Source organism: Sceloporus undulatus, chromosome 4, assembly GCF_019175285.1.
Source record: "Sceloporus undulatus isolate JIND9_A2432 ecotype Alabama chromosome 4, SceUnd_v1.1, whole genome shotgun sequence".
In the NCBI taxonomy this organism is placed as follows: domain Eukaryota; kingdom Metazoa; phylum Chordata; class Lepidosauria; order Squamata; family Phrynosomatidae; genus Sceloporus; species Sceloporus undulatus.
Genome location: NC_056525.1, coordinates 89,362,289 through 89,378,346, shown reverse-complemented (window position 1 = coordinate 89,378,346; position 16,058 = coordinate 89,362,289). Strand labels below are relative to the sequence as shown.

Sequence of the window (16,058 nt, the reverse complement as noted above, 5' to 3'; positions counted from 1 at the left end):
CAGACGGGCACGGCCATCTTGACGTAACGGGTACGCAGCGTCCGGACGTCTAAACCAGGAAGAGTCGTCGCAAGTGCACGCTTTGGCACTTGCGGTGGCTCTTCCAGGTTGCCGGAAGGAGTGCAATTTCTGCACTCCTTTTTTGCAGCGCGGAGGAGTTGCGCGGTTTGGCTGCTGCGGCTCCTCCGCGCTGCAACCGGCAGCGACCCAAGACCGCCCCTTTTGGGCGGTCTGTAACGGGCCCAAGACATCCCAAACAGTTTGGGAGTAGTTCATCACTCACTCACTCACTCACTCACTCTATTTATGCTCTGCCTTCTCCCCAAGAGTGAGGTTCAGGATTATATTTAAAATGAAATGTAAGTTCTTGACAATATATTGCTACAGGGAAAAGCTGTTGCCCCTCCATCTACTCTGAAGGTTACAGCTAAACTCTGAGGGCACAGGTGGGTCCAGAGAATTTACCATTGAGGCTATAATACCTGGTAATCAAAAAGACCCAGGACTTCGACCCTGTAAATCTTGACCACACTGCAGTTCTGAGGAAATCCTTTCCATATGCTCAGAACCACTTTGTTTTTTTCAAGATGTGTCAGGATATTCCTATGAGGTTACAGGTTAGAGCTATGATGAGTCATGACTCGGTTTGTTCATATTTAGAATACAGTCCAAAAACCAGGGTGAGTCCTAAATCCATACAGTCCACTGAGAGAGGCTGGGAGAAGGCCAGGGACAAGGAGGGAGGGAGAGAATGGTAGCCTTGCAATGCTACGTCATGGCTCTTGTTTTTTCATCACCAGCTGTGACTCAGATCACCATTGGTTGTGACCCTTGATTGACATTTGTCATGATAAGTGACCCTTCATTAGAAATGTACGTTACACTTAAAACCATTTTTATGCAGTGCTGCCTCAAGTTAAAATATTTGATAGTATGTCTTGGTAACCAGAGTTACTTCTGCACTAGAGTTGCTTAATGTCGTTAAAGCATTGCTTTTCAACAGTTAGATGTGAGTAGAAATAAAATGATGGTTCCATTCCATAAATTAATATATAATTTAATTATTTACAGATAGCTTTACCTTGCAATTAAAAAAGAAAAAAAAGGAAAGGTAAGGAAACCAATAATTAAAACCCTCCTACCTTGCCACAGAAACAGATGTCTATAAGACATTTTAAAAAGGCAGTAATTTGAAGGCACACAACAACAACAATAAAAGAGATTGATAATGTGATTCATTCCCCCATCTATGTTGCTAGATAAGAAGATTAATGGACAAAAATCTGACATTAGAAATGACAATACCCAAAAACCAATTGCAGAACATTTCAACCTTCCTGGACATACAATAAAGGATTTACAGATTACAGGCCTTAAACAAGGAGATTACAAAGGAAGACTAGAAAGAGAAACAGCTGAACTGAATTATATTCACAAATTCCAGTCCACTATCAGAGGTATGAAAGTTGACAATAGTTTCATAGTGCACTACATATATTAATACAAGAATCCTGGTGCTGCATATATAACAAAAGGAGTTTTGAACCCAAGGAAACTGACTTTTGGTAAGCAGATGTATTGCTTTCACACATCAACTGACCACTGTAAAGATCTGAAGAACTGTATTGCCTCACTTAGCCCTTTTGAAAATTTAAGTCAAGGGACACTATTTGCATCTTTTTAAATGCTGTTACATTCTTTCACACTCCTGCAAGGATTATAAATATGCTTTACAACATAATGCTTTAATATCACTGTGTACTGCATCTGTAGAAGTGGGTTTATATCAATGAAAGCTCATGCTAAAAATGAAAAGCAATTAGTTTTAAAGGCGCATTACTTTTTTCTCCCACTCCCTTCCTCCTTTTTATTCCCCCAGCCAGAATTAGTGGGAAGCAATAAAACATGATAAACCTGCCAAATGGCTATATTTTATTGAAAGCACTGGGTTCAGAAAAAAACATGGTAGAGTTTTCTTATGTTGCAACTTATTAGGAAAAATTCCCATAAATTTGTTTCAGAACTCACAGGAGAGACAACACCAGATAACATTGTACTGTAACAATTTCTGTCAGCTGGATGCTTGGTAACATGTACATAAGAAAAAGATGCCAATTCCACACAGAAAAGGGCAAGGCTGGACACAGTCCAATAGCAGAATTGAAACACTGCACATGTGCACTTGATTTGCTCCAGGCTATAGATTATGCCTGTTTTGCATGTTGGTTTAGGAAAAATAAATATAGCAGCTTTCAGTCAATTTGTGTTCCTTGAAGTGGTTCTGCCTGCCAACACTGCCACATAAGGCCACCTGGGCCCCTTGGCAAAGAAAAATACAAAGGGCATCATGCCCAAGGAGTCTTAAACCAGTCTTGCTGAGTATTACTCAGTAAAACAGCCTGCATATTTTGCAAGTAACTTACCCAAGATCAGAGTTTCTCACCAAAGCCAGACAAGCTGGTTTTGTCAAGTCGATTTTTGTTGGTCTGTGTAGGGAAAGCTATAAATTGAATGTAATTAATAGAAAACCACACAATACCCAAAAGTACTGAGGGCTTCATCAAGTTCACAGGTCCAATTCTCCACTCCCTTGAATTTAAGTGTGTTGTCTTGGCTCAAGTTCTGGACTGGGACTTGGGAGATCCACATTTTTTTCTCTCTGCTGAGTATTCCAAGTGAGGAAGAAGATAACCAGGTATACTACCTTGAACTCACTGAGGGATATAGATGTAATAAATTAATAATTCATCCCTTCCCACTTAGGCTCCTAAAAATAGTACCTAGAATGAGTGCTGGTTCCTTGGAGTCCTTGAGCAAGATGCTCTCGAGCAGCCACCCTCTTTTTCTCTTGATTGTTGGTGCCATTGCCTGTTCACTGGTCTCCTTCTAGGCCAAATCCATATCATCTCCTATAACAGTGTTTCCCAACCTTTGTTTTGCCTTTGGTTTTGGACTTCAGATCCCAGCTTGGTCAACAGTCAAGAGCTGTGGGAGCGGAAGTCCAAAAAATGACCAAAACTGGAAGAACAAAGTTTGGGAACCACTCCTAAAGGATGGTGACAGACAAACAGAGACAATGACATTTTCCCCTTGTTCCCTTTCTTGCTTGTGGTAGATAGATAGGGGGGCTGTTGGAACATGCAGCTCTGGGAATTGACAGTTGATCCCCTTCTGTGGTGTGGGTTTTAGCAGTTGCTCAGTGATATAGGCCTCACTAAGCTGGCTAGAGCAAAAGGTAAGGAGTGGTTTTGCCCCTCTACTACATTCTGGTAGTTTGGGGACTAGATAAATGATGGGATTTTAATTTTTTAGTTACTTCTCGGCAAATCTTCACAACGACCCGTTGAAGTGAACAGAAAAAACCAAGCTGCCTTCCACTTAATTTTCTGGTGGTATATTTGGCATGACAGCTTGATCAGCACATCCTTTGGCAGGACATTTGTAAACATCTTCTCTTGTGTACAAGATGAAGCTTAAAACAGTATTGTTTAGCTTCTTGAACTTGGTATATCTGTTAGCTTGTGCTACTTTGCTGAGTCTCCCAGCAACCCACTGATAGCAGCCTCATCATTTGGTAGACATATAGAATTGTACATATCAGGATCTGCGGATTGGGGGTACTAATTCAAGGCTGAAATTGGAAGAGAACTAGATTAGGCCCTGTCAGACTAATCCTGGCTAGCAGACAGAAAAAAAGGGAATTGCTATGGCCTTCTGTTAATTGCGATGAATTCTGGATTGATCAGAATCTTTACAATTGGGGCTTATTCTGTGCAGAATTTCTATCTAGTTGTTTTTCGCAGGAAACAGCATTTTCTGTGCAGAAAATAATATTCCTCCCCGGAAAGAAACAATTCTCCATAAGAAATGTTGTTTCCTACACCGAAAGTGTAGTTGTTAGGCACTTATTCTACACAAATATTGCATATGGTTTCTTTACACAGAAATCAGCATATTCTGTGCAAATGCACAGAAAAGGACTTTCTGTGCACCTGCAAGTTTCTAAATCTTTTTTTTTAAACACCTTTTGAAGTTTTGTACAGAAAAGAAATAAGCTGTCTGTTTCTGTTTCTTCAATATCTTGTTCCTAGAAAACAGAGGTGAACTCAAAGGTTTATTGATCCGCTCATTGAGAAAGGCACAACCTCAAATGGAAGCAAGTGAGAAGATCAGATCATCCAGAAAGGGGCAAGCTAATGTGAAAGAGAATGACAAGTAAGACCCTGAATTGATTCAGTGACCATTAAAGCAAAATGGTGTAAGATCCATGGTCATATCTTCCCACAAGATCATGATGATGTGTAAATCAAATGGAGGGAGTATTAATTAGAACATTGGCTCTGTTATATGAGTAATCCCAATATCAGATAGCTGTTAGTTTGGGATAGTAGTATGTGGCAAAGGTTATGCCCACTTTTCTCTAGCATTACTGCTAGTTTTAAATTTGATTAAAATACTTGGTGAAAATGTATTGTCCCCTATATTTGCTTTAGAGTAAAAATATAAACATTGTGTGAACCATTGACCTATGTCTTGTGTTGCTTTTAGTTCACCACCCATAAGTCATACTAAAAGTCATACTAGAAAATTCATTGTAGACATATTAGCAATTGATGAGTTAAGGCTTTTGTTACTGACTATTGTATAAATCATATATTTGTTAATGGACAAAGGTGACGTGAGCTGGATAGACCACCTGTAGCTTATTAGTTGCATCATCTCAGGAGACTTGGCAATTTAGGAGAAAGTGCTACAAAGCATTCATTTTCCCTTCAATGAGATGTAAGCACATTGGTGTTACCTTGGATTGGGGGCAAAATAGATGGACCCAAAGGAGCAGCTTGCCACTGCCTCTATGAGTGTGGGATCAAGAGCAGCACGACCCCGGTCTGGTGTTTTTCCAGCTCCAAAAGAAGTGGCACAGCGTCTGAACACTGCGCCAAAGAAGTGCCATAATGCCACCCGCTGTGCAGTCAGATGGAGTCAGGGCATGTGGTGTGTGGCTGCCACACCCCCACTCCACCCCAACACCGGCTCTTTTGGCCATTCTGTTTAGCCTCTTGGTATGATATGAAGCCTCTTTAAGGACTGAGTTCTCTCTTTTTTTAGGGCAGTGTCACAGAAAGTGGAGGAGCTGCAAGTAGGAAACTGTAAACGTCTCAGAATACCACCGTAGACACAGATATATATATATATATATATATATATATATCCTTATACTTTTATATATATATGTAACATGTACCCACCCACCCCCCATTGCTGGAGGGTACCTCCACTTCTGAATTTTGATTCAGCCTCCAAAAGTACATTTTGAATCACATTTTCTTTACAGCAAGTTTTATGGGAGAACAAATATTGTTTTAAAGAAAGTACTTTCACAGAAACAGTTTCTTCAGAAACCTTGTTTTAAAGAGGGAGAATTTCTAAACACAGCTGTTGTTGTTTTGTTCCTGCTGATCTTCCACATTTTGGTCAGTGCTGGGGGACAGAGGGATAGAGAATTGGCCATAAACACTGTCCACTCCACTTACAGACTTCCAAGATATTTAGGTATTGAAGAAAAAAATAGTATGCATCTTTTGTCAAGCCTTATTTATGACACCACTATCATTTCATTTATATGTAATTCGCCATTGTGATGACTGATTTTTGCTGTGCAACAAGCTGTCTGATTCTGTGGCACTGCTTCAGTTGTTTCAATTGCTGTGAACAATCACGGGTTTATGCCACTCTAGTTAAAGTGCTGTCCTGTGAGAAGGAAAGTGAGAATATGGCTTGAATTCTTGTCATCTTTTTACTTTATTATAGAAGATTTATTATTTGTGCATTGTTGAGCTTCTGCTGAGGCTGGGCACTCTGAAGGCCTTTTGGATGCTGCTGGTTTCTCCATCTCTGTTTCCACTTCTATCCACCCCATGCCCCTTTTGGTTTTACCTATCTCTCAAGAAGCCCCGTACATGGAACAGGGGCTTGGTAGGAATCCTTGTGCAGCCACATGGTAGGAATCCTTGTGCAGCCACATTTCCAAAGAAAGTGATGTTGGCTTGTTACAGCACCCAAGAAGAGTTAAGGTAATCATAGATTTGTATGGCTAGATGTATGTTTGAAACGTATGCATTTCAATAGGGACTAGAGCTTTGTGCATGCAGATAGGAAGCATGCTAAAACCTAAAGATGTTTCCCAGATGAATATTAGAATGTAAGTAGTTATATTCTTTCTAATGGATGTCAGATTTTACCAGGAGTAGTACTGGATCACTCACAAGGAGGAGGGGAATTATTTCTATTTCGATCATGCCCTTTTCCCAGTTTGGAACTCAGACCGGCTTACAACAAATTTTTTAAAATGATGTTAAAAATGCACAAGATACAAAATAAAACCAAGATTAGATAATAAAATATTACAACCAGTTTAAAACATATATCATTAAACATGTGAACAGGCAACTGTGCTCACACACACACACCAGTTGGCAAGATCCAGCACATTTGGGTGAGCTAAGCCTTTTATAGTCAATCATCAAATACCTGTCTAAATAGAAAAAGCCTTTTACAGTCTTTAAAAAGAAAGTTGGAAGACTCCTCTGGGAAAGGAGTTCCAGAGTCTGTGGGCAGCTACTGAGAAGGCCCTCTCCTGAGTTCCTACCAGATGTACCTATGTGAATAGTGGGACAGAGAGAAGGGCCTCCCCAGGAGATCTCAAAGAACAATCTGGTTCCTATGTCTGTCTACTTTTCTGATTGGTTGTTTTGCTGTTGTTTTTGGAAATGATGCAGTCAATATAAGTAATATGTTTCCCTCTTTTATTTAGACTTCTAATGCTGCACTCTGCAGTTGAAGATTCCCTGGAGAGATTCATGCATATCAGACAAAGCCTAACTAGTCTACAGGTCTGCAGTCCCCTTTCTTACTATTTTCCACAGTTCCATTTAATTGAGTAATTTTTACTGAGCTATGTTGATCTTTGCAATATGCCATATATTCTCAATATAAGTCAACCTCATGTATAAGTTGAAGTCAGGTTTGGGGCCAAAATTATGGATTTTCTCATGACCTGTTGATAGATCGAGGGTAAAACTTGGAGACTCCTCAGTGTGTATATGTGTGCATATGGCAAGAGAGACTCTTATTGAGTCTTTTTGCTTCATCGTTTTCAGCTTTCATTTCAGCCACGTAGGATTGGAGAGGACTCTTAAATAGGTCTCTTTCTGTTTGGCTCCACAGAGAAATAAACTACTCTCCACACAGCGTTAGGGAAATCTGAAAGAGCTGCTATCACATTACCATGGTGACCTATAAATAAGTCGACCTGGGATTTTGGGGTCAATTTTTGGGCATAATTTTTTAGATTTATAGATGAGTATATACGGCACATTACATATTGTTTGCAAACAGGCTGAACTAAATTCATTGTGGAAACAGGCTGAACTCAAATGTACTGAAGAACTGTTTTCCAGGGTACCAGTATTAAAGTCTTTTTCCTACAGATGCCCACTGTAGGCAAAGTGAGTAGAGAATTGGATTTGAATGGAAACCCTCTATATTGAAATCCTCTGTCCTGCCGTGTCATACATATTTTATAACTTGGAATCTGATAAACATCCTCACCTTATAGTTTCAATGTTTACATGTAATAATGATACATGTAATAATGATAAGCCAAAATTTAAGAGAATCCTGGCTACCATTCATAAACAGTGTGTTTGTATACATGCCTGATTGCTGTGAATCAGCTCTTTTTGCTAAGAGGAACACCTAAATAAAGAGGAATTCACCAGGAACCAAAATCATAGACACTAATTGGAAACTTATTCAAAACAACAACAATTAGTTCCAGTTAGCATTCCAAGGCATACACGTCCCTGCTGTTATCATTATACAGTTTCTGCAGATTTTAAAAAGTAACGCTTTCCTTTTTAATTATTTAAACAAAACTAAAATAGTTTGTTGAGAAGCTACTATCCTGTGGTACGAAGAACACCTAAGTAGAAATGCCTACTTAGAAACAACCAATTAATAATAATAATAATAATAATACTAATAATAATAATTTATTTATAGCCTGCCCAATCACAAATAATCAGGGCAGGTTACAACAATAAAAATACTTTACAAATCAAATAATATCCATAATTAATCTCTTCCCCACCCCATTCATAATTACTAATTTATACTGCTACTCTTTGCCCAATAGCAAAACCCAAGAGGGCATCTGCTTTCCCTGCTAAGTAAATAGGCTTGAGGGAAAGGAATTATAAGCCTAAATATCATGCTGGATACTGTAATGATTGTGTTTCCACATACCCATCTGTGCTACCTGAAAATTGTCTCTTTCTAAAGGGTTTACAAGTTCTCTGGGGCAGGTTGTGGGTGGGAGAGAGGATCACCCTTGATTTAGTTCCATTCTGGTAAGTATCTCAGTGGAACCAGTGTTTTTGATGGTAGCCATAATTGGGGAAATCATGAAGAGAGAAAGCATGCCTCCCTCTGTTTCCTAACACCTTTGTCTGGAATTTATTTCCTGCTCCTTTTCCGATACTATTTGAAGAGGCAACGGAACCTTATTGTAAATTCTCAGATCACATCTAGTTGTACCTAAGCTATAGAGCAGTTTGGGACATCTCATGCCTATTGGAATCCAGGGCAACCAAATGGTGCATTCACTTCCATGTGGTGGTGGTGCTACTTTTGAGTTTTTAAAGAGCAATTCTTTGTAGTGAAGAACAGACTCTGTAGAATTTCTCTTTGGGCAGTTCAAAGAAGTATTACTAGCCAAATGTGTGACTGATGGAAGAGTTGTCACATTTCTTTGTAGCATCTGATGAAGCAGCTGGTTTAAAATAACATCTGTCATGCATTTTATATCTTCTTCAAATTAAAAAATGAACTGTTCATAAGGAGAAAAATGCTGTGTACTTTTTGCCTTTTAGTATGGTAGGCCGGCTGCCCATAAAACATGTTATCAAAGAAGACCTTTGAGAGACCAGATTCTAGAGAAATCTTTTCTTAAGTGTACTGTTTAAACTTTAAAAAAGTACTTCTGTAAAAAAAATGGGGGGTTAAAAATCACACAAATATTGAGGGCCTCTCAGATTACTCTGTACTACCTTTCAGAAAATAATCTGTTGCTTCTTTCATAGAGGAAAAAGATCATTCAAGGACAAGTTTGATAAGATATTTAAAACTTCCCAAATAAGAACTTCAATACAGAATCAATCCCTTTCTAGGCCTCTACAATGTCTGTATGTGATAATAACAATCTAAGGAGCCACTTTGGTCCTCACATCTCTAAAACTGCCCCACTGTGTCCTGAAATCCATGATGTGTTTCATTCTAAAGTTGTTTATAATGCCCTTAGTTGCCATTTTTGCAATGTTAAAGTACTCCTGGGTTGTGGTGCATAGAAATGAATCTGGCACAATTTTATCATATTCCTCTAAAATGAAGTTTTGGGGAATTGTTTTTCCAGAGCTGGAGCTGGAAGGTGTATGACAACATGGGATGAAAACTATCACTGTACATCACAGCATTCACGCAGGCTTGTGTTAGTTTGCTTCACTTGTTTTGCTTTTTAGTATCCTGCAAAATTTGTAATCAAACAAATTATTTGCTGCTTTCAGGAGCTTGTTGATTGTAAAGTTAGTACATTGAGCTCTGACAAATAAATGACATAGGATTTACTTATTACACTATGAAAGGCAGCATATAAATGCAATGCAATGGCAAGTAAAATAAAGGAAGAAGAGATGTTGGACTGGGATGAAATATATGCTCCAGCAAATGTCATAGTTCTTTTGACTTGGAGAGTATGTATGTCAGGATATGGAAGGGTTGGATAAACTGAGAAACAACTCAGGAGGCAGGCATTAAGGCAAGTAAACAGTCTAGAAATGTGATGAGCAGCAATTTGTTATCCTTTGTTAATACTTTGTTTAGACTTCAGAATACTGACATTACTTGGTACTTCAAAACATAGAAAGAACTGTGTATATACACAGACATTTCAATTCTAATGTGAGGTATTAGTAGTGCAGTGCAGTGTAGTGTAGTCCTTTCAGCCATTTAAACTAAAGTAAAACTAACAAAATAATAGGAATGTCATTCTTTGCTTACATTAAATGCTTCTTTCAGGCTTTAGAGGGCATCAGAGAGCTTGAGAATATTATTGGTGCTTCAGAAAACTCTGGTAACTTGAAAGACGAAGTGAGAAAAACCAGGAAACTAAGTAAGAAAGCATTTCCATGTTTTTCCTTTCTATTGGACGCTTAATATATATTTGTTAACATAATTAAAGTTTATATTTTGTATGAGCATCCATAACAGATATTGAAACTCTGTATAATGTAATATAGATTGTTCACAATTTATCTGAATCATTCTGTAACACAATCCAGAAGGTTTTATAGCAAAGTAATTAAACATTTAAGTAAGATTACAGATCACAGTAGGTAATACTCAGTGTATTTTGCAGCACAACACTATATATGTTTCTCCAAAATAAATCCCATTAAATTCAACAAGGCTTACTGTCAGGTCAGTGTGTATAGGACTGTAGCCATAGATTATAGTTCACTAGTCACACTCTTGATAAAACCATTTTAGATTTCCATATAGTAGATACCAATATTTCGGAGGTTGCGTGCAAATCTCTTCCAAGTGCATATTTTTTACACAGCCCTTGATATAATCATTTGACTCACCACTGTTTCTAGAGAGGTATACTTTGATCAGGATCCAGAAAGATTTTTCTGTTGAAAAAAGTGCTTCCATCAACAGAAGTAGGAGGGAGAAATCCATCCTGAAGCCATTTGGATGTCCCCAAAACTTGCTCCAGCATCCTGGCAATTCTCTAGATAAGGAATTTGGATGGGGATTGCAGCATGAATGTGGAGATGAAAGTTCCATCATGCTAGTGGTTGGTCATGAATGTGATGATCAGTTCAGGTCATGATGAATGAAGATAAGCAGATATGTTTTCCAGTTAAAGAAGACAGTGGTAACAATTGCCAGTGTTTAAAATTTAGTTGGTCTTGACTACAATTAGATTACTCTTAGATTCACAAGTGGAGATGCCACTGGAACAGATGGGGAGGGGAGTAAAATTTCACCAGCGGCTTTCGATACCATAGACCATGGTATCCTTCTGGGGCGCCTGGCAGAGGTGGGAATCGGGGGCACTGCGCTCCAGTGGTTCCGGTCCTATCTCTCTGGGAGGTCCCAGATGGTGCAGCTGGGAGACGTGTGCTCCGACGAGAGGGCCCTTATAACTGGGGTCCCTCAAGGAGCCATTCTGTCTCCCATGCTATTTAACATTTACATGAAACCGCTGGGAGAGATCATCCGGAGACATGGGGCGTGGGGTTATCAGTACGCTGATGACACCCAAATAATTTTCTCTATGTCTCCGACTGATGCAGTGACCGAGGATGGTGTCTCTCCTCTCGTGGCGTGCCTGGAGTCAGTAATGGGCTGGATGAGGGAAAACCGACTCAAACTGAATCCAGAGAAAACGGAGGTACTTGTGATAGGTTCCCCTGGTCCAGGAATGGCGGTAGTTCCACCTGTCCTGAACGGGGTCACGCTCCCTGTGAAGGACTCTGTGCACAGTCTGGGGGTGCTTCTTGACTCGTCGCTTCACCTGACTGCTCAGGTGAATGCGACGGTCAAGAACACCTGTTATCAGCTTCGGCTTATTCGCCAGCTGCGCCTATACCTGGCCCAGAGGGACCTTGAAACGGTAGTACACGCTCTGGTAATCTCGAGATTGGACTTCTGCAACGCACTCTACATGGGGCAACCCTTATACCAAACCCGGAAGCTACAAATGGTACAGAATATGGCAGCCAGGCTGGTCACTGGAACTTCCAGGGCCAGCCATATCACACCGGTGCTCAAAGATCTGCACTGGCTGCCTATTCGCTTCCGGGCACAATATAAGGTGTTGGTGATGACCTATAAAGCCCTAAATGGCTTGGGCCCAGGATATCTGAAGGACCGCCTCTCCCCGTACATTCCGCCCCGCACCCTCAGAACATCTGGGCAGCAATTACATAGGGTGCCAGGGGCTAGGTTGACCTCCACTGCGAGGAAGACATTTTCCATCGCCACCCCGGCCCTTTGGAACACGCTGCCCACAGAGCTCCGCTCGACCACCTCCCTGGCCCAATTTAGAAAGGATCTCAAAACCTTTCTATTTAAGCATGCATTCACCGACTAAAGTCCAGTGGGCCTCCCTTCCTCTTCTGTGGCAAAGAGGACTGGCTAACGGGGGTATTTTTCTGGTCTGTGTATTTGTTTTTAACTTTGATGTTAGATGTATATGTGTGTTTTTATTATGCTGTTAACCGCCCTGATCTTCGGAAGGGCGGTATAAAAATAAAACTTTTATTTATTTTATTAAGATAGCTTCTGAGAAATTATCACGCAATTATTTCCTAATATTACCACAAATTTTTCTTCGGTTAAAATAATTTGAAGAACATTATTGTTTGACATGTCACCTAAAAAAACAGGATGGGACATGGGTCATAGTTCTAGTGTGCTAGAGGCAGTTCCTCTGAAATCTTGAAGAGGGTTAAGGTTGAGTTTCAATTATTTAATTTTTGACCTAAGTGCTATTAATGCTGGACATGAAAACAGCAGATTGGGTCTAGTAAAAATTTTCTTGAACATATGTATATTTGTGGAAGGGAGATATTTTTGCTGATCTCTCTTTCCATCTGCAGCCCTCCAAGCCACCTTTCATGTTCCTCCAAAGGGCTGTTGGTGAAAAGGTGGTTGATGAGACCCTTGGAACTGAATAGTGGAACTCTGGATTTAGTCCAGTATTTCTAAATCAAATTTCTCTGGGTACTAAACAGAAGGAAATTATTTTACTGCTCTTATACATGAAAATCACATGAGCAGAATTTTCATACTTCCTAAATATATTTTGTTCCCTAGTAGAGGAAGCTAGAAAACAAAAGCTGCTGAGAAAGAGCAACGTAAGATTTCCTACTCAAGGTAATTCCTACTTTCCTTAAAAACAGTGTAATGTTTACTTTGATGGCAAACAGTTACCAGAGTGTTTTGAAAGGCTTGAAACACTCTTTTGCAAGAGACCAGAACAGGCTTGCAAAGTCTACTTCCTCAGATGCAAACCAAGAAGTAGACCAAGTCTGTGAAAGTTTAAGCTACAGTTCCTTTCGTTCAGGTACTACAAGATCTCTTTGCATACTGATATTCCAGATGAATACAGCTATGTCTCTGAATTGTACCCAGAACAGATTTGTTTTTCTTATGGCAAAACATGTGTGTCTAAAAGTGCAGGTGTTATGTAACGCTTAAACTGTTTGACAAGAAAAAGACACCTGTTTGTTTTTGCTTTCAGGCTGTCTAAATGACCAACCGAATTAAGCAGAAATGTGATAAAAGCAGAACCTTAGACAAGAATTCAAGAGTCTAATAATGCTAATATATATGTGGGCCCAGGCAGCCCCACTCTGCCAACATTCACATGCACATTGCAAATGCATGTAGAAAGCAATCTTATGTATATGCAGCTGTACATTGATAGACTCCCTTGTACAGATGTTTGTACCATAGAAGAGCTATATTGCACCACTGCTGTTAAGCCATCTGTTACCGTTCCTAGGTTCCTGAATGTTTGAATAGGAGTTGCTCTGCTTGTTGTTAGTGGTGACTATCCAATGTGTTGAAAAGCAACAGGCTACATGTGTCTGACACTGATTTCATTTCTAAGACACCAAATTATAGTGTTCATTACAATTTTTCTTCTGTACTTCATATTGGTGAATTCTGCTAGACCTGAGAGGAGAAACTGCAACTACAGAGGACTATTCAGCATTTGTCTCACATATAAACTCTTCATTCAAGTGGGAGAGAGCAGGGGAAAACATGCTTCTGTGTCCTTTCCTCATTCTTCCCAGTGCACATTTCTGTTTGACTGGTAGCAGACAGAACTTCCCCTGAATGTGGGTGCTTCCCTGAAATTTTGAATCTCTGGAGGCCCTGGATATGTATTACTGTATATACTCGACAAGTCAACCTTGTATATAAGCTGAGGTCAACTTTTGGGGCCAAAAATGTGAATTTTTTTATGACCATGGATAAGTCGAGGGTCAGACATAAGGGGCAGCCCAGCTGGGGGGAGGCTGTTGGTGAGTGATTGCCCTTTCCAGCATCTCCCCATCTGGGCTGCCCCCAGTGGAAGCAGTCTGGTTGGAGACAGGCTGCAGGGTGATCCATCTCCCTTCCCAGGTTCTCCGCAGCTGGGCTTTCCCCCACGAAGGCAGCCTAGCTGGGGAGAGGCTACAGGGCGATCCATTGCCCTTCCCAGCCTAAGGGCAAGCTAAATGTCTCACAAAACTACAGTTCTCAGAATTCCCTAGCACTGAGCCAGGGCAGTTAAAGCAGTATCAAATTAGATAATTTCTGCGTTGTGTTTTGGACCAGAGTTAGTGTTCTTATTATTGCTTCTCTTCTTCATATGTAGAATATGCATAAGGATAATGGCTGTGTAGAGCTGATGTGACTGTTGAATCCCTCTCTTAGTAACAAAAGGATTAGATCTAGCTCAGTGGTCCCTAAACTGTGTCCTTTAAGAGATTTTTGACTTTAGCTCCCAGATGCCTCAGCAATTTTGGCCAATAGTCTGGGATTTTGGGAGCGGAAGTCAAAAATCCCTTAAAGAGCATAGTTTGAGGACCACTGACTAACTCCTTGTAAGCATGTTTTTAGGAAACCCAGGGAAGAAGGAAAAGTCAAGCTGATTTAGTGATGTGTGGTATTTGAAGCCTTTGCTATTTTTTCACTGTTAGCCATCCTTGCCCTAGTCTATTTGCTCACTGGGAATGATGAAAGATATAGTTGATCACCTCTGGATGTCACCATATTGTGGAAAGCTGTTAGAACATCTGTAATCTCTTCTTTATAAAAAGAGGGCATTGGATGCTCTGAAACTGCTTTTATCTTCTGGAGTATGCTGTGTGTCATAGCCTGATCATATTGATGACGCTCTCCTGTAAATATATTAGTTAGAGGAGGTTAGTTAGGTCAGCCCTATCTGTGGAAATGTGCACATGTGAGTACACACACTTGGGCCAAGACCCCACCCTGAGGCCCTCCAGAGGGAAGGGGTTGTGAGAGTGACAGCTGTGGCCTTGTTGCTGCCACACTGCTGAATTAATGCAGTTTGACACTGCTTTTAACTGTCATAGTTTCACCCTATGGAATCTTGAGGTTTGTAGCTTGTTGTGGCACCAGAGTTCTCTGACAGAGGATGATAAATATCTCACAAAACTACATATCCTATAACTCCATCACATTGAGACATGGTAGTTAAAGCAGTGTCAAACTGTATTAATTCTGCGGTATAGATACAGCCCTTTTCAGTTTGTCTCTGGGCAGGGAAGGTGAAGGAAAAGCCTGAGTACACTCAATTGGTGCCTGAAGAGAAATTTTGGTCCCTATCACAGGAGTAAATGGCTCCTGAAGCATTATCTGTATGAGAAAGGTAATGGGGGAACAAAGCTAGGTGTCAAGAGAAGTGCCAACTATGGAAGCTTCACACAGTGCTTTCCACCAGAAAGTGTCTCTTGATGGTTGGGAGACATTCAGCAAAAGTTTTGTGTGGGGGCTAGGGAGCTGAAGTGAAATGGAGAAAAGGAAAAACTGGGCATCCTTGAAATTGTTTTCCTGTACACTGCTATCTCTCTAAAGGGAAGCCAGATATATACCATAATGTGCAACAAACACTTGGTGGGGGTGGTCATAATTGGCAGCTGTAGTTTATCTGTTTGTGTTTGTTGTGTTGTTGTTGTGTTATGTTTTTGTTTTCATGCCTTCAAGTCATTTCTAACTTATGGTGATCCTAAGGTGAAACTATCATGGATTTTTCTTGGTAAGATTTGTTCAGAGGGTTGCCTGTGCCTTCCTCTGAGGCTGAGAGCGTGTTACTTTCCCAAGTTAACCCAATGACTTTTCATGGATGAGTGGGGATCCAAATCCCCATCTCCAGAGTTCAACACTGAAACCTTTATATACAACATAAAAAT

General features: G+C 40.3%; 1 protein-coding gene across 8 annotated transcripts in view; it reads left to right on the top strand.

The window, feature by feature from the left end:
* Positions 1 to 16,058, top strand: part of LOC121929311 (integrin subunit beta 3 binding protein) — a 49,228-nt gene that overhangs the window by 16,718 nt on the left and 16,452 nt on the right. For all 8 annotated transcript variants that reach the window (XR_006103648.1, XR_006103647.1, XM_042464734.1 and 5 more), the window contains 4 exons: positions 4,092 to 4,215; positions 6,815 to 6,893; positions 10,135 to 10,228; positions 12,946 to 13,005. Coding sequence is in view for 6 of the 8 variants with exons in the window: in XM_042464734.1 (XP_042320668.1) it covers positions 4,092 to 4,215; positions 6,815 to 6,893; positions 10,135 to 10,228; positions 12,946 to 13,005 (357 nt within the window). In the remaining 2 variants the exon portion in view is untranslated. The remainder of the gene's footprint in view (positions 1 to 4,091; positions 4,216 to 6,814; positions 6,894 to 10,134; positions 10,229 to 12,945; positions 13,006 to 16,058) is intronic.